This window comes from Talaromyces proteolyticus (assembly GCF_021365285.1).
Source record: "Talaromyces proteolyticus strain PMI_201 chromosome Unknown BGW36scaffold_8, whole genome shotgun sequence".
NCBI classification, from domain to species: domain Eukaryota; kingdom Fungi; phylum Ascomycota; class Eurotiomycetes; order Eurotiales; family Trichocomaceae; genus Talaromyces; species Talaromyces proteolyticus.
In genome coordinates, this window is record NW_025764284.1 from 1,348,463 (window position 1) to 1,372,428 (window position 23,966).

Consider the following 23,966-nt stretch of genomic DNA (forward strand, 5'->3'; position numbering starts at 1 on the left):
CCTCGGAGTCACGCCGCGCAGTAGGAGCTTATCAACATGATGGCGATAATAGGACTCTCCTGAACACGCCACGCCTGCATGAGCCAGGCGAGCCGCGACATACAAAAGCGAAAGGGCAGAGGAGGAGGAAATAGATCAATGCGAAAGGGACTAACATGAATTTTGCTCCTTACCAAGACGAATCTCCCGAGGTCGAACGGGCACTCTCTCCTCCCCCGTTCGCCGACCCATTCAACCGCACCAAGTCACCTCCAATTCAACAGCATCGATCAACACCACCGCCAAAACAACCTTCACCAAATCACTACAATAAAGACAGCAGCGGTAACTACGCCCACACACACAGCAATGGGTATTTCAACATCCACAGTGCGTCATCATCAGGAGGATTTGAGAACACCCCGAGTGACCTAGAAAATGGCGGCGGACGCGCAGACCTGGGCGCATTCGAAACTAGTTTGCCCTTGAGGATGGACTATGAAGCCATGCTTGCATATTTACTGCTGCCGCCAGCTGGGGGTGTTGTTTTGTTATTACTTGAACATAAGAGTGACTACGTGCGGTAAGTTCTAGCAGTAATCCCATAATCTAATTCGTCTTGCTGATGGTTTCTATAGATTCCATGCATGGCAGTCGAGTATGCTATTTAGTGCTATATTCGTACGTTGCCCCATTCGCCTTCCTTTTCCTACCGTACCTCGAGGATAGGCATACTAACAATGGACATCGACTTGCTAGATCTTACATCTCATTTTCTCCGGATCAGGCGTGATATCATGGCTCATGTTCATCGGCGACATTGTTCTCATCGCATTCTTGAGTCTTCATGCTTATCACGATGGTATGTCCAGATTTCGCTGTCCCGTATATCTTTTTCTTGTTTTTCAAAACGATTGATGCTAATATTATCCCCAGTCGACTCTCTCGATCATTACGAAGTACCCATATTCGGACGCCTGGCGAATTCATTCGTAGACGATGAATAACATGAAATGGAAGAACAGTTGAAAGTTTTTTTGTGTACATAAGATTTCTCAAGTTTGATGACACTGTTTTTACTTCTCATTTTTATTATTACGGCTATACATCTATTAATACATAGCAGTATTCTGTGCTAGATAGATAACCTCGTAACTTTTCTTATTGTGTTTGGTCTGTCACATTCGAAGTTTACCGACACAGGTTATATGTTTCAATTGTAGTTTGCAACATTGAAAGGTTGCCTCTCATGCCTGTTCGTAAGCATCAATTGATGCGACTACAAATGCAGCCCTATAATACAAATTGGTAGACTGTTTTATTACTATCCTTACAATGGTGAATATATTAATTGTAAAAGTTTATTGGATAATCATGTACCAGAATCAGGTATATCACATTGAAAAAGAAAGACATTTGTGTTCTTCCAAAAATCAAAATTGAACGGTCATGAATCATAAAGGTAAGAAAGTCGGCTGATAGTACACAAACACAAGTGGGGGCAGGATTAACAATCCGGCATGCGGTAACCCTAACTCGCTCAAAGGGACGAAGGACATTCTTGATGAGACTAAAGGAAACAGAATAGAAATAAAAAGAAAAGTGGAAAAAAAGATAAATAGAAAAGGAAGAAAAGAATAGAAAAAGATGACAAGGGAAATACGTGGAGAGACAAAAAGGGTAATTGAGATCATAGACAAACCCGCATCGTGAGGTGGAAAACTGATATCGCGAGTATTAAAAGCTGAGAGTTGTTGGTTGTTTTGCCCAACTGTTCCCTCAGGTGAAACTTACATCAAGAGAAAGGGGTCGTCATCAAACATTTTGTAAATAGTTACTGGGGACCAGGCCTGGAGGACCACGGCTCCCAGTTACCTCTGCCTCCCACCATCCGTCATCCTGTAGCCTGAGAACAGCTAGGATGTCTCCTTTTGAGAATCCAAGTTCTTCTGGAATAGCTGCGGTGTAACTATACAAAGCTCGAGCTAGATAAATTTCATTAGTTTAAAATAATGGGATAGAAGCCAAGGGGATGCCTTACCAAAATGCAAGATTGGACGACCATCGCGACTGAATGGTCGACTTGGATCAGCAACAGCTAGACTCTTGCTGCGAGACCGTGAGCCGGCATCTGGACCATTTCCATAATACATAGACTGAGGTCGACCTCCATTATCTCGCCCTCTACCACCGTAATTATCATAGCCGCCATACGGCTCAACTTGAGACCCTGAGAGTTGGAGTTCCATACCATTGGCACTTGATGGACGATTCTGTTGAGAGAAGTGAGGCCGTGGTGAAACTGGACGAGCTGCATCGACAGGGGAGTTGTGTCGAGAGTATTGCCGTGGAGAGTATCCACGGTCGCTATCAGGTCTGACACTAGCCGATGGAGATTGGCCATGTCGACCATTATAGCTGTTTGACTGGTATGAATTTGGGCTACCAGTCATCCCTCCACCACCATTATACTGACCCATGCGAGTATCTATCTGTGATGGTTGAGGGCTGGCGCTCCTTCTGAGTGTCGGAGCGGGAGACCGAGCACGAGGTACGTCATGGGCTTGAGCTCTAGTAGCCATTCTTTGAGGATTACCGGGGCTTCCGAACATATTTTGCGTCTGACCGACGTATTTCTGTGTGGTCTTTTGCATCTGAGCTGAAGTGAATGCCGGTTGTGGTGCATCGAGTCGTTTCACAGGGCCGTCATTATAAGATGGGGGAGGAGCATCCCCGGCTCCTGTATTGCCATAAGCAGAACTTGGTGCTGAAGGCGCTGGGGTTGCCAAACCATGATATCTATCCGCAGAGACACGGCCAGCTGATGGTTTTCCAGCCCCCTTGAGTTCGGCGAGTGCCCGTGCAATCGGGTCAACGTCATTGTCCGCGGATTTCGACGCTGCTGGTGCTTTCTTATCTGGGGATGCAACATCAAAAACATTATTGCCAATGTTGAGCTGAAAATTTGCTCGAGGATCAACCGGCTCAGGACTGGCTGAACGGGCTTCTGCAGGTGATGATGCCTTGTAGTTCGGCTTTGTCGGGCTACGAGAGTGGGACTGCGATTGACGATCTTTATCATGGCGGCTCTTACGACGGAAAGGACTGTTGCTAAAGAAAGCACTCCGCTTCTTTTGTATCTGTTTCTCCGGGGTCATCCCTGGCATAGCAACACCGTTGGTAGGCTTGACAGGCGATTGCTTGCCACTAGGAGGTTCCTGGCTTGAGAATGAGGTAGGATTGGAGATATCGCTCTGGCAATCTTCGCGGCTAGAGGGTCTATATGCACTTGTTCCGGAGCTTCGATCAGATGGTGGTCCGGTTCGACAAAACATTGTCATCCCGTCCGTCGGATAGGCGTTGTGAGGGATTTGATTGATTTCACCATGCTGATTGGGGTCATAATTTGGTGGGAGCTGACCTCCACGGCGAAGATCTAGTGGCGCCGGTTGACCTGATGAGACTTGCTGGGGGCTTGCTTTCTGAGGAGTTGCTTCTCTGCTATTCGATGCTTGAACATTAGGGTGCCCCATTTGAGCAGCCAAATCAGAGCTTGGGTCATGGTGGGATTCGTAGGTTGACGGCTGCGGTGAAGAGCTTCGAAAAGCAGGGTTTATTGCCCGTTGAAATTGAGCCACAGAGTAGTTGTCTTCGTCGGACGTTTCAGAGCTGGTATCGTTGATATCTCCTCGGCAGAAGTTGATGAACCTCGGAGGATCTGGGATCTCCTGTCCGGTGCCCCGTTCTTTGATGAAGCCAACAATGTCCTTTTCTACCTCACAATTCTCTAAAGAGACACGAATTCTTTCACATGACTAAAAACCCGTTAGAAAGGTTCAATATGTAAAGGTGTTTCACTTACCGCGTCATCGCTTACGCAGACGGTCGAGGCGATATTTGCGTAGGCCCAGAGGCTACTTTTCGTAAAGTCAAGTCTTTCCTCTTCCAGGTCTTGGAATTTCTACCGTCATGTCAATACTTTGGGTGATTCACCTAATGTCAGGTAAATAACTCACGTCACATGCAGCCTTCCATTCTTTATTCCACCGACCGGTTGTTTCTTGCAGGACTTTGACGGCTGCTTCATATTCGGTGCTATTTGAAGCCAATTGGATCTGCGTTTTCTCTAATTTGGCCTTATTCTTTCGCTCTTCTTGACCCATAACCATGTGGCCTTGAGCAAGGTAGCCTTTGATCCTCAGACAGTCCTGCTCGTATCTATCTCTTGTCTAGTAACGTAGTTAGTTAATTGTTGCCCAATGTTATAAATCATGTACGAACCTTGTTGACTGTATGTGTCTGTTGATTTTTGATCTTCAATAAACGCTCGATACCATTCTGAACGATTTTGCGGCGTTCCTTTGCACCCCCTGCAAACGCCGCAAGAGGCTCCTCGAGCTCACTTTTCATTTGTTGTGAAATTGCAGAATGTGCTTTTGCGACGGCTTCGGTCTCCCCTCGCGCAACATCCAGAGATATTCGAAGGGTGCCGACTTCATTGGATCCGAGTGGCTTGCGACAAAGTGCCAGCAATTTTCGAGCGTATTCATCCTCAATCGCAGCGCGAGCTGTAGATATTGTCATTCAATGTCGAGTGCTTTGGGCATGACTGCTGTGGATACATACTACTATAAAAATTCTTTAATTCATCACAGGTCACTTTGGCATTATGCATCCGTTCCATCAAGGGAATTACTCCAGCATCATCTTTTCCCCAGAAGTTGTTGGCAACTGTTTATCGTCAATGAGCCAATGTTTCTATGAAAAAGCGACGCATCAACTTACATGACAAGGCCACGGTTGGGCCGTCTACTGTCGTTCCAGGCATCCTGGCTTCGTACTGCTGGACTGTATTTGAGCTGCGGCCAGCGTGCGCTCGAATACTCGATCAAGACAGATTCCGAGAGGTAGGAAACGAGTCAAGGGAGTGTCGAGGGTCAGAACAACAAATATCTACTGGGGGACGTCAAGCCAATTGCATCCCGAGAGGGTTCGAGCAGTCGTGAGCGATGATAAAACGATGATGAGAACTGGCAGTGGAGGAGGCAGGCATAGCATGGATGAGCTTGATAAAAACGATGGCTGCCGTGTTTACGCTTTCCCGTTTCTCGGGGCAACCGCCCAGGGCCTCGACCGCCAGCCATGACGTCCGTCGTTACGGGCCAATCAGACCTTCCGATTCTCGCCCCGCACTGTAGAGTATTATTATCCTCATACGAGATATGTGCGAGAAAAGCCACAAGCACGCCCCGGGCTCTGGTTCGAGCTTAATACTATCAATGCGGAGCGATCTCGTCATGGGGATTAGACTCTGTGGATCATGTCGAAACAGTCATGGTTACTACGTGTTCATCAAGGATATCATGTCATGTCCGCAATTGACACTTGTATCTTAAAAACGGCTTTATATTGGATAGATAACACTCGCAATTTCATACTACATGTATGTAGGCATTAATTCTCAGTCTACCTATATAGTTTCAACTCTAATGTATTGCGTTCGAATGGCTTCAAATTTCTCTTGCAATTTGTGATTCGAATCCTCCTCCGTCCCGATATGAAAGATATATTCCACTAGTTGACTCTATGTTATATTCTCGTCCAGTGAAAATGGATGGATCGGAGACGCATGAAATAGTAGAACGTAGTCTACTGATTCTTACCGACATCAATCCTCAATGAGGCCTTATAAAGTACTCGATTAGTGTAATGGCCCCTTCATCTCTACATAGGCACTGCCGACGATCTTTTTGTTTTTGAAGAAATAGCCTTTAGATGTTTCCTCTTCAAATGGCAATGGCGGTCTCGGCTGGAGAGTATTACCAAGTAATTGATGTAGAAAGAGGTCGTCAAAAGCCACTGTCAATGGCGCAATAGGAAGGCTCCATAGAGGAAAGACTCGAGCTCGCAGTGTAAACTCGTCAATTAATGCCAGCAATTCGTGCTTGGTCTGATGTAATATATGATCAATCAATGGATCAATTGAGCTCTTCGAAATGTGTTCTTTGACTGATCTTGACACACTTCAATTTGGTGGTAAGAGCGTGTGATATGTTGAGGCTACGGTACACAATATACAACATCCATGCTGATTGATCCAATATCAGCCGGGAATATACTGTCCATAAACACATGGACCGCGAACAGAGCACCGCAGCACATATTCGCGACCTCCAGACGCCAGCAGCGAATGAAATACAGTGGTCGTGCAGACAAACCGCGGCGCCCAAGCCAAAAACTGGCCCCGTGGAAGGCACGTGACCTGCGCCATCCAGCTGTTCGCGAACCAGGCAAGTCCCACCTCCGGCAACCAGCCAACTCCAGTTCTCGATCTTCTTCACACCTCATCAATTTCGCCCTCTCTCCTACACCTGCTACCCGCCTTATCTTCTCCTATAGCAGCTGCAAGATCGTCTGGGCTTGAGTCGTGCTATCATTTATACTCAGCGTGGCTGGAATCGACCTGGCTTTTTCTCTCGCTCAAAATCTGTCAAGACAGCCGTAGATCAAATGATCGCGTCTCCTAGATGACATTCCCTCCCCCTCCCCCTTCCACCCAATCATCGATTGCTTCTGGCACCGAGAAACCTTCGGCAGCAAGGTTGTCGAGGCCCCAACAGTCAGTCTGGGGCACCCCTGCCTCTCAGTCAGGTCTCCGTCGCGGCCTGACTCCGCTCACGACAACCAACTTTTCATCCTCCACAACAGCCGCTGCTCCTTCCCGAAGGCCACCCCAGTCGAATAGCCCGGGTGCAGGAATTTCGGCACCGTCTCCTCTGTCTTCCACATTCTCAGCTGTTCTCAGTTCAACCAATCGTTCGGTAGGTTGTCGCGACCCCCCTCGTTTCTAGCCATTGATTCCTCACAACTCTCAACCCAGCACACTCGCTTACACTCGCAGCCACACACCTTGCAGTCCGTCTCCTCTCCAAAGTCTAGAGCCCTGACACCGTCAGCGGGCTCTCAGCTGGCTTCTACCGCAGGAAATATCTCGGGAGGAGGAGGCAGTGGGGGAGGTGGTGGGTTGGGATCCTCTAGAGGAGTCGCCTTCTCTCCACTCTTGTCAGGAACGACAGTGAATTCTCCAACCGGGATTCCCCTTGATAAACCAGGCTCGAGCATCAGCTCCAGTCAATCGTCCCTCGCGAAAATTTCCATTGCGCAAGTATATCTCCTTCTAGATTCTATTACAGACAAGGAAGGGAAAGAGAAGTGGGAAACGAAAGCTGCACAAATCCACAAGGTGAGCTTTACCTTTTATTTTCTTGTTGATGAGATTGGCTAATGTGGGCAATACAGCTGGTGGATTCCAACGGCATGGAGGTCTTTTCCAAATATTTCCGTCGCCTTCTGACAGGCAATTCTCCTCAAATATTTCCAGGAATAAACAAGGCCGTAGAGAATGCTGGAAATTATCCACTTCTCGTCCAAGAGATGCACAAGGTGTCCCAGGACCTAGATCAGGCACAAAAAATCGCAGAAACTATCGACACTTCAGACGGCGATATATTTCGAGACTTTGATCTATCAACGTTTTTGGATCACTTCAAACTTGATGCCATTCTCAAAGTGTCGCTGTCATTGGCTTTTAAATTTGCAAACAAGTCGGATTTGCGTGCCAAAGGTGATTTAACACATGCGTGGATCAACTATTTTTCAAGTATTTGACTGACATTTTACAGCTGATGCTATCTTGACAAATACTGTTCCCCAATTTCTGCATAGCTTGCTGAATCCTACCGAATCAACAAAAGATTTCAGTGCCCCATACCTTGGTCTCACTCTTGAACGATTTATCCTGTTCCCCCCGCGCAATTTTAGCGATGAGGTGAAAACGACCCTCGTACAGGCTGCTACTATGCGTTATCGGAACCTCGGAATCGAAATTCCATTGGAAATATACAATGCGCTGCAAATGTTCGATTTCAGCAATCCACGACTGACCATTATCCGACAGCTTCATTCCAAGGGCCCCAAAGCCACAGCCACCCAAGATGCTGTGAATGAGGCCATGACGTTAGCTGGGCCCGAAAGTTGGGAAGAAGAGCATTTTGGACATGCACTGCTCTTTATGTTGTTGTCGCAGAATGCCCAACATTATTCGTTGGAGGTATTCCTTCGAGCTGTTAAGGCACATTATGGCGACAAGCCCATCAACTGGCCACTTATCTTGCGTGTGTTTGATCGCGAATCTTTGAGGATTACGTCGGGACAATTCACCAAGCTATACTCATCACTTTTGAGCATAGCAGCCGATGATTCTGACTTGGACGTTCAAAAACTTTGGGGTGGTGATTGGGAGCATCGACAGACTCATATCTCCTTTTTAACAGCCTATCTCACCTCACGTATTGATCCATCAGAAATACCCAATTTCAGAGAGGCCTTCCCTTCGGATTTGTTTGAGGATGCTTCTGATGCTGTACGCATGCAAGCGGAGATTGCTGAGAAATCTCCGATCCGATCTTTGGATGCAATTAAAGCAGTCTTTGATTTGGCTCTGTTCTCGCAAGCATCTTGGAATGCCCCAGAAAGCGGCTCCTTGATCAAAATCGTTTTGTCCCAGGACCTACCTGTGTTTCTGCTTTCTTCAATGGTGATACCGCAACCCTGGACACCTATCCAACAGAGCTTAGTGTTACGTACACTTGCCTTCTTTATATTGAGACAAGAAGAGGGATATCAACTCGCGTTATATGGTGTATGGAAGCAAGATAGCCAATGGCTTGCCGAGCAACTCTTCACTATGTTTACCCAGGATCCGACTTCGACGGCTCCAATTTACGAAAACGCTGTCGAATATGGTTGGTTGGACTACCTTTTGGGATTTACTAATGGTCTTGCACTTGATCTTGCTTCTCTCGCACATCGCAAAGGGGATTTTGATCTTGAAAAATGGGTTCGCAATGCCGCTCAAAAAGGGCCTATGGACATGGGCAGCCTACTTTCTAAATTTTTACGAATTAAAGCTGAAGATGAACTTCGCGTGCAGCGAACGGAGCAAGCTGCACCGCAAATGGTTAGCCTTGCTGTCAAGACGGTTTACACATTGCTTTCCATTTTGGAGGAATATGTTGGTGATCGCGAAAACCTGACCCCTGTTCAACGAATTTGTGTCCAAACATACCCCAGGCTCATCAACTACGGTGAGGGGTTTGACGAAATCATCGATATAAACAGCCAGAACGGCAATGCTATCCCTAAAGCCATTGATGAGCAAATGCAAGAGCTTTTTGGCAAGATGTATCATGAAGAGCTGTCCCTGCGCGAAATGTTAGAACTGATGCGACGGTATAAAACATCGCGTGAACCTGCCGAGCAGGACCTTTTCACCTGCATGGTCCATGGGCTCATTGACGAATACCATTGCTATCACGAGTACCCACTAGAGGCTCTTACTAAGACAGCTGTCATGTTTGGAGGCATCATCAACTTCCGACTTATTGATGGCATTCCGTTGAAAGTCGGGTTAGGTATGATTCTAGAGGCGGTACGAGATCACCAGCCCCATGATCCAATGTACAATTTTGGCGTCGAAGCTATAGAGCAATTGATGAGCCGATTGCCGGAATGGGTGGGGTTTTGTCACCTGCTGCTGCAAATACCATCCCTACATGGTACTCCTATTTCTCAAAAAGCAGAAGAAGTGTTGAGAGAACAGGGCCACCAGGCTGCGGATGAGACAAGTCCAATAAGAATAAATGGAGGAGTTGACGCCCAAGCCATCACGAATGGTGCTTTGGACGAAAGTGATGCATCTCGCACGTTTCGCTCAGTACATATTGATCCTCCTTTACGTCCAGAGATTTATGAAGATCCCGACGAAGAGATCCAAGACAAGATTCTTTTTGTTCTAAATAACGTATCGGAACAAAACATTCAAGAGAAACTGCGTGACTTGAAAGATGTGCTCAAAGATGAGCATCATCAGTGGTTCGCTGCGTATCTTGTCGAGCAACGTGCCAAGTTGCAACCCAATTTTCAACAATTATACCTTGACCTCTTAGGCCTTATCGGCAATCGGACACTTTGGTCGGAAGTTTTACGAGAGACATATGTCAGTTCCATTCGTTTACTCAATGCGGAATCCACCATGAGCTCTTCAACGGAACGTAGCCACCTCAAAAACTTGGGTGCATGGCTTGGGCTGTTGACGATTGCCAAGGATAAGCCTATTAAGCATAAAAACATTTACTTTAAGGAACTTCTCATGGAAGGCTATGATAGTCAGCGTCTCATGGTGGTTATCCCATTCACATGCAAGGTGCTCCTTCAGGCAGTTCGATCAACCGTTTTCAAACCTCCAAATCCTTGGCTTATGGACATACTCGGCCTACTCGTGGAGCTTTATCACTATGCTGAACTCAAACTCAATCTAAAATTTGAGATTGAGGTTCTCTGCAAAGACCTCGATCTCGACCACAAAACGATTGAACCAGCATCCGACATCAGAAATCGGTCTCAGCAAGGTGAAGATGTACTCTCAACAGCTAATATACCAGAAGGCTTAGAGGTGTTTGAGGACCTGTCTTTAGCCAGTATGAACCAAGGTATTAGGACTGAGAGACTGTCCCCTGCTGCTCTATTGTCTAGCCTCCCAAGCTTGGATAAGATTCTGGTATTTCCATCATCTGCAAGTAGTATGAGTGACCCCAATATCCTTCGACAGATAGTGCACACTGCAGTTGAACGTGCCATTGCCGAGATAATCACGCCAGTTGTGGAACGATCAATCACTATTGCATCCATATCCACCGTTCAGCTCATTTCCAAGGACTATGCCATGGAACCAGATGAAGAAAAGGTACGACATGCTGCAAGAACAATGGTTCGACAACTCGCTGGCAGCTTGGCTCTCGTTACGTGCAAAGAGCCTTTGAAAATGAGCATGACAAACTACATTCGGGTAATGGAAAAGGAGTATCCTGAGCAGCCCATGCCTGAGGGAACGATTTTAATGTGTGTAAATGACAATCTCGATGCTGCTTGCGGCATTGTTGAAAAGGCTGCTGAGGAGAAATCAATCCCTGAAATTGAGAAAGTGATAGAGCCACAACTGGAAGCTCGTCGCCGTCACAGGGCAACAAGACCAAATGAGCCTTTTATAGACCCATCGATGAACCGATGGGGTCTTCTCATCCCGGAACCTTACCGGCAAGTTCCTGGTGGCTTAAACAAAGAGCAGTTGGCAATCTACGAAGACTTTGCTCGTCAATTCAGGGGGCCAACTTCAACTCATCTCCAAAGTGCGTCAACTGATTCTGGCCGACAGTTGCCGGATGTACTTCAAGAGTCATATCCAGCAATTCCAAACCTTTCAACCCCTGCAGAACCCCCTGCAGTTCCACTTCAAACATCTCAGACTCAGCAAGAGGGCCGTTTACAGCAATCCGCACTAAGCACCCAATCTCAACTAAACGGTTTCATGGAAGCTCAGAGTCCCCGTGAAAAGGTGGAAAGCCTGATTGTTGGTCTTCAGCAAGACACTCGGAATGCTCCTGAGGAACATATTAAGGACCTTGGACGTGATAGTGCAGTCATTCTAGGCTACAACCAAATCCTACGCAGCATCATTGCTTCTCCGAATGGCGAGGATTTTGCAAGGTTAACATGCTTGAAGATATGTAATAATCTCTACTCTCAAACGGAGGGTCCATTAGAGATTGAGGTGCTGGTGAACTTGCTTGCTAAGATCTGTGATATGTCGTCAATCGTGGCAAGATATACTTGGGCAATTCTGTCTGATGTTAATGACGAGCACATGTTCAATGTTCCCGTCACAGTTGCTCTAATTGATGCTGGGCTGCTCGATCTGCGACGCGTAGACATGCTACTGACCAAATTAATCCTTCAGAAGGATAACAGTGCCTTGGATCTTTTGGCCAGTGTTCTGGACCGTGTCCTGTTCAATGACGAGCCTTCCGTATTGAGGTCAGACTTTTCTGGCAGTCTGGAGGCCATGAACCAGTGGCTCGTCGAGGATCCAACCTTGTCAGTTGCAACAGAAATGGTACGCAAGCTACGTGAGTCGGGTATACCGGAAGTTGTCAACCCTCTCCTGAACGACAAAGCCAGGTCGAAGCGCGATCAAATGGAGTACATTTTCAGCGAATGGATCGGCGTCTACAAGTTCCCTGGTGCCACCGACCGTACCTACCATTCGTTTCTCAAGGATCTTCATAACAGACAGGTCATGAACAGTCAGGAGGACTCAGCCCTATTTTTCAGGCTCAGTATCGATATCTCCGTAGCTATGTTTGAGCACGAGTCGCAAAACCCTAACGGCAGCCTCGACGAAGCATTTTTGTATATTGATGCCCTTGCCAAATTGATTGTCCTGCTTGTCAGATATCAAGGTGAGAGCCCTGGTGCAGTGAGGGCCAGCAAACACGTCTATCTTGATGCTATCCTTTCCCTCCTAGTCTTGGTTTTGAATCACCACCAAGTCATGCGAGGCGATGCTTTCAACCAACGCGTCTTTTTCAGACTCTTTTCAAGCATACTATGTGAATATACAATGTCCGGGTTGTCGTCAAGCGACCAACATCAAAATATGATGTTCGCATTCGCTAGTAGATTCTTGACTTTGCAACCAAAATATGCCCCAGCATTTGTGTATGGCTGGCTTTCACTCATTTCTCATCGTGTCTTTATGTCTGGAATGTTGAATATGCCCGATGAAGCGGTTAGTATCTCTTCGATCCCAATTTCAATATCAGTTTTGTTGTTAACGTTGAAACAGGGATGGGGGCTGTATTGTGAAATCATGCAAGCACTTCTTTCATACATGGGAGAACAACTGAAACCAGTATCAGTGACATATGTTGCTAAGGACTTATACAAGGGGGTGCTAAGAATTCTTTTGATTTTGCACCATGACTTCCCCGAATTTGTCGCGGAGAATCATTTCCAATTCTGCAACGTGATTCCAGCACACTGTGCCCAGCTGCGTAATCTCATTCTCAGTGCATACCCGTCCTCTTTCCATAAGCTTCCCGACCCTTTCCGCGAGGGACTGAAGGTGGAACGCTTGGAGGAGATGCGTGAGGCTCCAAAGATTACCGGAGATATTGTCGCCCCTCTACAACAGTCCAACATCAAGAGTGCGGTGGACTCGGCCCTTAAGGGTAGCACGGGTAGCGAATCTAGCATTCAAACAATCTGTGACGCTCTGTACAACCCAAGAGTCAAAGAAACAGGCCTTTTCTTGTCCCCAATCAATGTCGATATTGTCCTGATCAATGCAATGGTGTTATACATTGGCCAACAGGCGGTCTCATCAGGTGGAACTCACGCTGGAAACCGGGCTGCTTTCGATGACTCTCCTCACTCCCTCTTACTTGAGAGACTGGCGAAGGTTCTTCACCCCGAAGCTCGTTACTATTTGCTGAGTGCTATGGCAAATCAACTGCGATACCCTAATAGCCATACCTACTACTTTAGCTTTGCTATCCTGCAGTTGTTTGGCGTTGATTACTCCGAGCAACAAGATTCGGACATTCGCCAGCAGATCATCCGAGTCTTACTTGAACGCCTCATTGTACACCGGCCGCACCCATGGGGCTTAATCATTACTTTGCAAGAGCTTCTTCAGAATCGAAGCTACACCTTTTTCCGACTGCCATTTATCCAAGCGGCGCCCGAGGTAAGTTTACAATTGCTTCCTAACAAGATGTTAACTAACCATATCTAGATTGGCCGCCTTTTTGATGCCCTTCTACAACATATTCAGCAGCAGAGCCCACGGGCTCTTTCTTAGAAATAACTTAATATCATACCGGCTTTGATTTGAGGGAGGCGTTGATGAATAGGTTATGACTTTTATTTGAGCTTAAACTGTCGGCGTTTGGAAGGGGTTCCTTTATGATTGACTCGAGCATGGCAGGTTTTTGTCTTCACTTTACATGGACTACAAAAGGAAATGAGCTTACGCCACTTGCTATGTATTACCTAACGGAGTATCAAGATTTGATCTTTCATGTAATTTGGTTTCAGTGCATCAGTTCATATGGAAGATGCCACGAGAAGACTGAGAAGTTGTGGGGCGTCGTTCTGTGGCCAAATGTATTATATTTGAGATTTTAATTCGAGCGATTCATTCGATACTATTCTCTTCTTTTTTGTTCAAAAAAATCTTCAAAAACAAGATTAGATAGGATATTTGATCTAGAAATTTCATGTTCTATCGCCCCTCTTCACGTGTGATTTTGCCTAATATCTCAAAGTCTTCCAAAGTGGGTTAGTAACATTTTTTAGGCTGTAGGTCCAGCTCGTGACATCACCCGATTTGACACTGTTGTTATTCCGCATTCTCCAACGCGCGCAGTCCGTTTTTACTTAATTTCACCGATGCGTAGGCCTGCGTCCCGAAATACTTAGAAATGGATGAAAAAGAAGATTTTTCTGGTGATGAATATGAGTACGAGGGGTCGATTTTGTCAAGAGTCGCGGTATTGAAGCAATACCCCTACGAATGTTGTTTCTTTCAAACTAATCATTGAAGTGAAGGATGTCGTCACAACTCCATTTCGCGCTTTGATTTCAAAAGAAGCCCAGAAAGCCTACCTGGGGACTTTCTTGTTTCTTATTACATCCACGCTACTCTTTGTTATCGCTTTCGTGGCATACTGGGTATTCTATTTCACCTATGTTCCTCAAATCGGACTACAAAGTGCGGTACATCTACAATTCGGGTAAGTAATGGATTATGCATGTTATTTATCTCCCTAGTGCTTCAAATATGAGTGCTCATCGTAGGAAATTCAGAGATACAAATCCATGGGGTACAGCGATTATCGGCTCCGAACTAACCGCTCTCCAAGAATACGATGTTAGTGTGAGCTTACATTTGCCACGCACCCCGGAAAACCTTGCTGCGGGAAATTTCATGCTTGATTTAGCATTGATACCCCCTCAGGAACCTACCGAAGGAAAGAATGCTTCAAATTCCTTGATAGCGCGATCGCGGCGCCCAGCTATCTTGACTTACGCCTCTCCCGTTGTGGACATGGCACGTAAAGTCTCTCGCATGCCGTTGTATTTAGTTGGACTACAGCGAGAAGAGGAAACCCTGAATATCCAAATGATGGAAAGGGTTGAATTTGCTAGAGGCTGGCGCAATATTCCTAGCAATTTAAGACTGGAAATTCACAGTCGCGAGCAAATGCAAGTGTATGACGTGCAGGTCAAATTCAAAGCCAGGTTTAGCGGGCTCAGGTCAGAATCACAAAAACTGTTCTGCATACGAGGGAACTCGCTGACTTTTTACATTTTTAGATGGTTTATGTACAACTGGAGAATTCTGTCGTGTCTCGTTTTCACCTCGATGTTCTGGTCGATGTCTATGATCTCTAGCAGTGTCACTTGGTTCCTATTCTCCACCTTTTCGAAACCCAAGGATCACAACGATGTCACTATCAAGAAGGAGGATGAGGAAGGGATTGACACTAAAGAGCGGACCAAGAAGCAGGGAACAAAGGACGAAGAAGACCTGATAAAAGAGGAGGAAATTGAAGAATCAACAAACATACCCCCGCTTAGCTCTGACTACACAGAATTGACCGGATTTACGAGTTATCAGGCCAATGTGGGCTTGGGTACAGGACTTGACAGACCGCCTGTTCAAGAAGTGCAACGTCGTCGGAGCCACTCGCAAGGCCATGGCGATGATGATGCATAAACCTTAACATGATGATTTTGCTTTCTTTCGGCGTATTGCACTAGATACCCTATAGTTTTGATCTGCCTCTTTTGGGTAACTTCTATTCCAAGGCATCAACAATTTCAATTTTGTATTAATACTCCAATAAAAGTCAATTCACAAAAATCTCAAGTACTTTCCAGCTTGAATCTACATATGTATTTTGGTATGCCTCTTATACCTGTTCAGAATAACGACAGCAGGAGACTAGTTGGTATCCCGAATCGCTGATCCACTATGACATCGCCCGAGAACGGGAATTCAGCGTCCGCAAAAAAAATTACTCACAGCTTCAATCTGATACTTTCGGGACTGTAAATTTTAGACTCGACGTTTCAATGCATATTTTGGTAAGTGAAGCCTTCTAAAAAAATACTCAATTGTTTAAAACTTGAATTTTCAGGGAGAGAACTGCCATCCTCTCGCTTCAAACCCCCGCTTGGCTAATATGTACCCCGCGTTGTAGGTTACCAACGACGACGGTCCTCCGTCAAACCAGTCCTCCCCCTATGTTCACTCGCTAGTGCATGCTCTGCAAACTGCTGGTCATACAGTCTCGGTTGTCCTTCCTCACCAGCAACGGTCCTGGATTGGCAAAGCACATATTGTCGGAGCCTCGGTGAAACCGACATATTTCCGTCCAGGCACGCTGCATCACGACGATGGTACCATCCACCAACTCCCTCGGGGCTATGATGGTGACGATTCAGACGAAGATGGTGATGAATGGGTTCTGATTGACTCAACCCCTGCTAGCTGCGTCCAAATTGGACTATACCACTACTTCCAAAATCGAGGACCGGTCGATCTGGTAGTCTCCGGACCCAACTATGGCCGCAATACTACAGCCCTCTTCGCGTTATCAAGTGGAACGGTTGGAGGAGCCATGGAGGCTGCGGTATGCGGTAAAAGGGCTATTGCTTTATCCTTCGCTTTCAGCTCTAGAAATCACGACCCGATAATTATTGCCGAAGCGTCCAAGCACTCCGTGCGAGTAATAGAATACCTTCATTCCCACTGGGACGATGGCGTTGATCTTTACACTGTGAATGTGCCTCTAGAACCCGGAGTGAGTGAAAATAAGGTTCTATACACCCATATGCTAGACAACCGTTGGACGTCCGGCAGCTGCTTCGAGGCAATTAATGCTACAGAATCAGGCGAACAAGCCGGTCTTCAAGAGCAACATCTTCGAGAGAAAGGCGAAAGCAAATTGACTGGGATCGAATCATCCGGTAGTCAGACACCAAGGAAGAACCCATTTTTGGAACACAAACATTTCAAGTGGGCTCCGAATTTCACCGACGTTTATCGCAGTGTCGAAGAGAGTAAGGATGGGAACGACGGCTGGGTGGTTAAGGAAGGAATGACGAGGTAAGCTTCTGCGGTCATATGTCGGGTATCTGTCTTGCGTTGGAACGGTCGCTAATTTCTATTATTTCATAGTGTCACCGCTCTTAGAGCCAACTTCATGCATACCCCTGGTATCAAAGGAGAGATAAAGCTGTGAGTGGATACAACGAAGACAAGCATGAATAAAAGGCCTTTTCTAGACAAGAGACATAGATTTTTTTTTCTTGTCAATATTACATATATCATACCCGAATTTATTCTGATTGTTCCTCGCTATCCAGATCAAATAAAAAACCCGACTTTTACTGCATCCTTAATTATGAAGATAAATATGTGCAGCCCCTGCTTGAGGAGCTCTTCCGCCCACTCGTGGACCAAGGCAACTGTCAAATTATCCAATCGATGAGCGAACTCTCTGATCCGACTTGTCGAGTCTTACAGTATATGGCCTATGAAGATATTGACTTTGATCATATCTTATCACGCCCATCCACATCTTTAGCGAACTCATATGTTATTCGAAAAGCCCTCATCAGAAAACATTACCTTTCCACAACAATTGCCAATTGGATTTCTAAGTATCCAAAGAGCAACCTGCAAAATCATTTTAAACCGGCAGTTGATTTCGAGTTAGACTTTTCTGAATTTTTGGACGAGGCCCTTCTTGAAGCATATGAACTGCGCGAAAGTCTAGAAAGGAATGAGACTAAATCACCATCTGAGCAAGAATGGTGGATATTAAAACCGGGCATGAGTGACCGTGGACAGGGTATTCGTCTTTTCAACAGTGAGGCCCAGCTTCAAGAAATCTTTGAAGAGTGGGATGTCGACGAATCTGAGTCAGAAGAAGATTATGATACAGATCCTGGGCCAAATTCTCAAAAAGGCCAGGGAATAGTGACGTCCCAACTTCGACACTTTATTGCCCAGCCATATATACACCCACCTCTCCTGCTGCCCTCTTCATCTGGTCGAAAATTCCATATTCGCACATATGTCCTTGCAGTTGGCTCGTTAAAAGTTTACGTATTCCGAGAAATGCTTGCTCTTTTTGCGGAAAAGCCCTACCAAGCCCCCTGGGAAGAAGATGACGAGGTACGCGATCTGAGCAGGCACTTGACAAATACCTGTCTTCAAGAAAACGGCAGTTCTGTGGAAGGGAGTGTGCGACGCTATTGGGATTTGGAAGAATCCGCCCCAGGATTGAGCCAAGGTTGGAAAGATGATATCTTTAACCAGATATGCAGTGTTACCGGTGAAGTTTTTGAGGCTGCAGCTCGTGGAATGCTCGTCCACTTCCAAACACTACCGAATGTTTTTGAACTTTACGGGCTAGATTTCTTGGTCGATGCTGCTGGGCAATCATGGCTACTAGAAGTCAATGCTTACCCCGACTTTGGACAAACTGGAGAGGAGCTGAAACGAAGGGTGGTTGGCCGCCTTTTTGAGGCTACGATCAAGGTTGCTATCCAGCCATTCTTTAGGGCGCCAGGCACTGTTGGCGAGGACTCGGATTTGAGGCTCGTCGCAAATTTGAACCTTCGATCCACTTCCTAGGAACGTATGACAGATCTTCATGACACCGCATTAAAAAGGACAGGCTTCGTTGGGCAGAAACCGTCTTTTCTTTCCCTTTTAATTGGCGCGAGGCGGAATGGACGACCGAGTCAGTTGTGCACCCCTGGCCAAGTCGATCCGCAATTACCAATGAATAACCGGCGGGGCGATTGTGATCACTCTCAGAAGCATCACCGAATCCGAGAAAAATACTGGCCAACAAGACCGCCCGGTTTCATGCACCCCATTCAGACTGGCGTCGGGGAAGCGTTGCCGGCAGAGATCGTCGAATCACGGTACAAGTGCATTCACACCGCTTGTGAACATTGTATACCTGCATTAGGGAGTTTTTGAGGAGGTGGAAGTATTAAATTGCTGGCGAGACTGTGTAAGTTATTACCAGTTGTATTTTCAGTCACAGTGGTCGTGTGAGAAACTGCCCTGTAAGATCATGCAAGGAACGCGATCGCTTGGTCCCTTCGCTTCACCTCGCCTCATTCACCTCGAATTCTAATTTGAGATCTACCCCAGCTTCTGGTTATTGCAAATGGGACTGGTAGGGAACAGAATTGGCGGGTGATACCGCCAAAGAACAATGGAAACTTTGGGGAGTAAGAAAGCACTATACCCAAACAATCGGCGGCATATGAGTGCATGCACACCGGTGCTTTGCGTGCACCTACCTCAGTGTCCCGTCAGACAACAGTGTGCGGCTAGGATGCTGGTTCCATGTCTCGTTTCCCTATGGCTGGTTCTTTTCGACGCACCGAGGTCGCTTGCCATTGTGGAAGGCTGTCTCGTGTTTGTTTGTGTATTTGTGTGCTTGGACAGCGGCGTTTGTCTAAGACCCGCGATGAGTCATTGATTTAATTCCTGGCGTGTACAGTATAGAGGAAGTCATACAGGAAGCATCGCATGCAGCAAACTGAGAGTAAAAGGCAAGCACAAGGCTGCCTTCCTCGGCAAACCGCGACTTCCTTCCACAACGTCGCTTGTGGTCCTGGCGCCTCCTCCTCACCGACAACAACGTCTATCCGCCTCCTCTGTTCTCTCTTGTTTCTCTCTATCGAATATTCCTCAAGTGCTCTCCAGCCGAAAAAAATCACATAATTTGCGGTCGTACACTCTACTTCATCCTTTGACATCCATACGAACTATGCCGGCTGCGGATCCGAGGGACTGGCTGTGCTATACCGCTAGAGCCCTTCAGTCCCTTCTTCCCCTATCAACCGGTTTGTTCTATCTTATTGCGTCTGCCATTGATTATGTTCTTTCGAAGAGTCACGAAGACAAGCCTCTACCGTTGCCTTTACACAATGGCATTATCGGCTTGATATTGATCGTCCTGGCTACCTACGGCAGTGAAGCATCCTTGCTGTTATATGAATTCCTTGGCAAAAACCAGCAGCCTTCTGAGGATCGCCTTGTCTTTGCACTTGGATCACTGCTCGTATGGACCACAATACTTCTTGGGCTTACAAGTGGAACACGCCCACGGTCACTTGGGTTTCCACGCTGGGGCTGTTGGATGATCTACACTGCTGCGGAGAGTGCCTTTCTTTTCTACCACCTGACAACTCATGATCGGCTTCACAGATGTTATCTTATCTTTCGAACAACTCGAGTGGTGATATTTTTCACTCTCTGCGGTTTATCCACCTTCCAAAGCCCTTTGATCAGTGCGAGATTCAATGACGGAACTCCCAGGAATGATGACAATTGCCCTTTGCTGCATCACCTTCCGCCAGGGTGTAATAGCGGATACTCAACTATTTCTGACAATGTTAGTGACGAATCAAGTGATACAAAACCATTTGAGGTGAAAAACAACTTGTCAAAAACATTTGAAACTTTGAAGTGCATTGCGCCATTCTTATGGCCCAAGGGAAATTTTGGACTTCAACTTCTCTATCTCGGAGTCGGTCTTTGCTTGCTTGCTGATCGCTTTATTAATATTCTTCTCCCAATACAGCTCGGTGCAATCACAGACGTTTTGACAAGCGAGCACGTCTTACCCTGGAGAAATATCATCTTCTATACTTTATTACGGCTTCTCGATTCAGGTGGTGGCTTGTGGGCTCTACGGGCATATCTATGGATACCGTTGGAAAACGACTCCTACAAAAAGATAGCAACAGCAGCTTTCAATCAAATCATGGATCTTTCCAGTGACTTTCATGATGATAAAAGTTCAGGGAAGGTATGGCATGCGGTGACCCGAGGTACAACAATTCGCCACATGATAAGATCACTTCTATTTCAAATCATACCGATGATCACAGACCTTCTTCTGGCAGTTATAGTTCTTCACGTTATGTTCGGCCCGTATATGGGCTTAATAACTGCAACCGTTATCATGGTTTTTCTGTGGTCTTCGGGGAGAATTCTCGCTTTACAAAAACTGAGACGCAAGAACTGGATTTCAATTATGGAAAAAGAACAGAATATTTTGTGTGAATCGACGACCAATTGGAAGACGGTTTCCTACTTTAATAGAATCCCTTATGAGAAAGATCGCTTTTCGTCAGTAGTCGATGAACGAGTGAAATCCGACACCTCATTCAGACTGTGGACTCACGCAGAGACTGCAGTGCAGTCTCTAGTCCTCATTCTTGGCTTAATGGGTGCTTGCTTTCTTGTTGCTTACCAGGTTTCAGCTGGTAGGAAAGAGGTTGGGAGCTTTGTTATGCTAATTGGATACTGGGCTCGACTCTCCAGTCCACTTCAATTTTTCGCAAGCGGTTTCACTTCCATCACAATCGATCTGGTTGATGCTGAGGAGTTCATCGCACTTTTGAAAAAGGACCCTTCTATTAAGGAGAAGTGCAACGCAAAGATATTATATGCCCCGCGCGGCGCTCTTCGGTTCCAGAATGTCAAATTCTCGTATGATGGCCAACGGCAGATTTTGAAAGGCATTTCATTTGAGGCTCATCCAGGACAGACGATAGCACTCGTAGGGGAAACTGGAAGCGGAAAATCCACGATCTTGAAGCTTCTGTTCCGTTTCTATAAGGCAAATTATGGCTCTATTGAGATTGATGGCCATGATATCAGTGATGTTACTCTCCAGAGTCTCCGGTCTAATATAGGCGTCGTTCCTCAAGATCCTGCTCTCTTCAACGACACGATTTTGAACAACATAAGATACGCAAATCTGATCGCCACAGACGAGGAGATCTATAAGGCATGTGCTGCAGTGAGACTTCACCATAAATTCCTCAGTCTCCCGCACGGTTACCAAACAAACGTGGGTGAGCGAGGTGTGAAACTATCCGAAGGAGAGTTACAGCGTGTAGCTATAGCCCGAGTACTTATCCAGAACCCACGGATCATTCTTCTGGATGAAGCAACAAGCTCTGTTGATAGTGAAACCGAATCATATATTCAGCAAAGCCTGAGTAGTCTGGCCGCTGGGAGGACTATAATAGTTGTCGCGCATCGCCTGTCAACCATCGTCGATGCTGACCACATTCTGGCTCTAAAAGACGGCAATATAGTTGAACGAGGTAACCATCTGGAACTCATCAACCGAAATGGTTACTACTGCCGACTATGGAAGAAACAGTCAGACGGAGGAGAGTTAAGCCTTTCTAGAGAGGGGAATGCGATCAAGACTGCGGACAAGTTCCTATTCAAACCAGAGGCCCCTGAGTTTATACCTAGGTGGAGTGATTGAAGATTACTGATGCATCATTGTTAACGAAATTTCATTACGGGTAGTCTAGACAGGAAAAGGATTGTTTAAAACGCGCTATGGTTGTATCATATTTTCGCATGGGATAGATAAAAACTTGGCTACATAATGAAGACTCATATGATATAAATTCAACCAAATCGCTGCTTAGCCAAGGCCTTTAGCCAACCCATCGTCTCCTCCTCCTTTTTCCTGTACTCTGTCAACCTTTCTTCCCTCTCCGCCCGTCTCGCTCTCATTATTTCTTCTCGCCTAATCTCTCTCTCATTTTTCTTCTTCTTCTCTTGCTCCTTTGCTCTTTTCAAAGTCTCGAGATCATCATCACCGCCACCACCTAGTAGTTCTGAGTCTGGAGCAGCATCCATTGACGGGGACCCCCCGCGCTTACCAGCTGCGAACTCACGGTTTGCAGCTGCCTTCTCCCTTTTTTTCTCCATCTTGCGTTCGTGTGTACCAGGTTCCGCACGCGGAGCAACTTCGTCCTCAATGGTGCGTAGATGGTTCTTATGTGAATTGAGCTCTTCTTTATGCCTCGTTAAGGCGGTGGACCGAGCAAAAACGGCGTCTTCGAGAGTGTTTTCTAGAATTTGATTTCAGCCATAAGCTGCAGAAATCAAGGTGTGGCTATTTAGGAAACTAATTTACCTCGCTGCAGTTCCAAGTCTTGTAGGTTCGGTATGGTTGGACCGGACCGTTTATTTCTGGAAGATATGGTCAGATTGGAAAGTTTTGGGCCGTATTCTTCCTCCTCTTCCTCCTCCTCCTCCTCCTCATCATCTTCGTCGTTGTCATTTTCTATCTGGAGAGACCTCTCCTCGGGTGATCCCACTCCGTGATCATCAGATTGTTCAGGTAAATTGGCTTCTCTCTTAGCAAACCTGCCGTGGCTTCTTTCGGCACTTCGACTACTAGAAGCCTTTTCGAAGGTAGAGGGGTCATACCATCCCTCAGCAAGCTCTCCACGGTTCCTGACATATCAGCTAATCACTCAAGGCCAACCTTTTGTATACTAAAAACAGAAGATCATGGCTTACCATCTTTTGATAAAACTCTTCCATCTCCCTTTCATTTCTTTCTCACTCAAGTCCTCCAAGACCATGCCCTTTTGTATATCCAAGTACATGGCAAACATGGGTTCGAAGCGCGAAAACTCTCCCTTTGAAAGCTGTCGCGCATTGTAGGGTAAAACGGGTGGTGCAGCCGAAACCGGTGAAAGATCTTTGTGTCGACGACGATTACTGTTATGTTCATGGTGATGGCGGTGCCGTCTGGCTTTTGTGTCGCGACTAAATTCATTGCTATCACTCCGGCCTCGCTTTCGGGCGCCATCGCGGAGATCAGAGCGAGATTGTGAGGGCGGTGATATGGAACGGCTTCGAGATCTAACACGTTTACCACGGCCATCAAGGCCTGGAGTATCAATTTGGGGTTTCATGTTAATTTATTTCCAGGAAGGTTAATGAGTGATTTCGTTGGAGTTTGCTTGGCTATTGGGTTGTCGAAAGGTCGGTGATAAATGAGGTCATATCGATGATAGAAAAGAAAAGCTTATGGTACTCGCGCTAACTTTCCGAAAATAATACCGACCCACACTAGGCTTTTATATAAACGATGTCGGTGCGAAACCATAATGTCGGTAATAGATGTTACTCTAGTATATATATTTTAATTTTATGTACG

The 23,966-nt window shown here is 46.3% G+C and overlaps 6 protein-coding genes across 6 annotated transcripts; 5 read left to right on the plus strand and 1 right to left on the minus strand.

Annotated features, from left to right (window-relative positions):
* The first annotated feature begins 57 nt into the window (after window positions 1–57).
* On the plus strand, window positions 58–1,320 carry BGW36DRAFT_382527 (uncharacterized protein). The gene is made up of 4 exons (XM_046216554.1): window positions 58–562; window positions 618–660; window positions 739–841; window positions 916–1,320. The coding sequence occupies exons 1-4, from the start codon at window positions 156–158 to the stop codon at window positions 984–986; spliced, it is 624 nt and encodes a 207-aa protein (XP_046070496.1). The 5' UTR covers window positions 58–155; the 3' UTR covers window positions 987–1,320.
* A 5,186-nt stretch (window positions 1,321–6,506) lies between these two features.
* Window positions 6,507–13,738, plus strand: BGW36DRAFT_429235 (putative Ccr4-Not transcription complex subunit; the record flags this gene model as incomplete). The annotated part of the gene is made up of 6 exons (XM_046220661.1): window positions 6,507–6,800; window positions 6,860–7,222; window positions 7,279–7,603; window positions 7,662–12,664; window positions 12,722–13,624; window positions 13,673–13,738. The coding sequence occupies 6 exons, from the start codon at window positions 6,507–6,509 to the stop codon at window positions 13,736–13,738; spliced, it is 6,954 nt and encodes a 2,317-aa protein (XP_046070497.1).
* A 545-nt stretch (window positions 13,739–14,283) lies between these two features.
* On the plus strand, window positions 14,284–15,809 carry BGW36DRAFT_382532 (putative adipose-regulatory protein-domain-containing protein). The gene is made up of 4 exons (XM_046216555.1): window positions 14,284–14,429; window positions 14,488–14,672; window positions 14,746–15,195; window positions 15,256–15,809. Exons 1-4 carry the CDS (start codon window positions 14,361–14,363, stop codon window positions 15,656–15,658), a joined length of 1,107 nt encoding a protein of 368 aa, XP_046070498.1. The 5' UTR covers window positions 14,284–14,360; the 3' UTR covers window positions 15,659–15,809.
* Window positions 15,810–16,017: 208 nt separating this feature from the next.
* BGW36DRAFT_429237 (putative acid phosphatase) lies at window positions 16,018–18,589 on the plus strand (the record flags this gene model as incomplete). Its single annotated transcript, XM_046220662.1, has 4 exons — window positions 16,018–16,029; window positions 16,146–17,053; window positions 17,126–17,185; window positions 17,314–18,589. 4 exons carry the CDS (start codon window positions 16,018–16,020, stop codon window positions 18,587–18,589), a joined length of 2,256 nt encoding a protein of 751 aa, XP_046070499.1.
* A 1,156-nt stretch (window positions 18,590–19,745) lies between these two features.
* Window positions 19,746–22,268, plus strand: BGW36DRAFT_299178 (putative ABC transporter; the record flags this gene model as incomplete). The annotated part of the gene is made up of 1 exon (XM_046211504.1): window positions 19,746–22,268. One exon carries the CDS (start codon window positions 19,746–19,748, stop codon window positions 22,266–22,268), a length of 2,523 nt encoding a protein of 840 aa, XP_046070500.1.
* Window positions 22,269–22,347: 79 nt separating this feature from the next.
* Window positions 22,348–23,842, minus strand: BGW36DRAFT_382536 (uncharacterized protein). The gene is made up of 3 exons (XM_046216556.1): window positions 23,321–23,842; window positions 22,932–23,254; window positions 22,348–22,866 (listed from the first exon to the last, which is right to left on the minus strand). The coding sequence occupies exons 1-3, from the start codon at window positions 23,719–23,721 to the stop codon at window positions 22,418–22,420; spliced, it is 1,173 nt and encodes a 390-aa protein (XP_046070501.1). The 5' UTR covers window positions 23,722–23,842; the 3' UTR covers window positions 22,348–22,417.
* Between the last annotated feature and the right edge of the window lie 124 nt (window positions 23,843–23,966).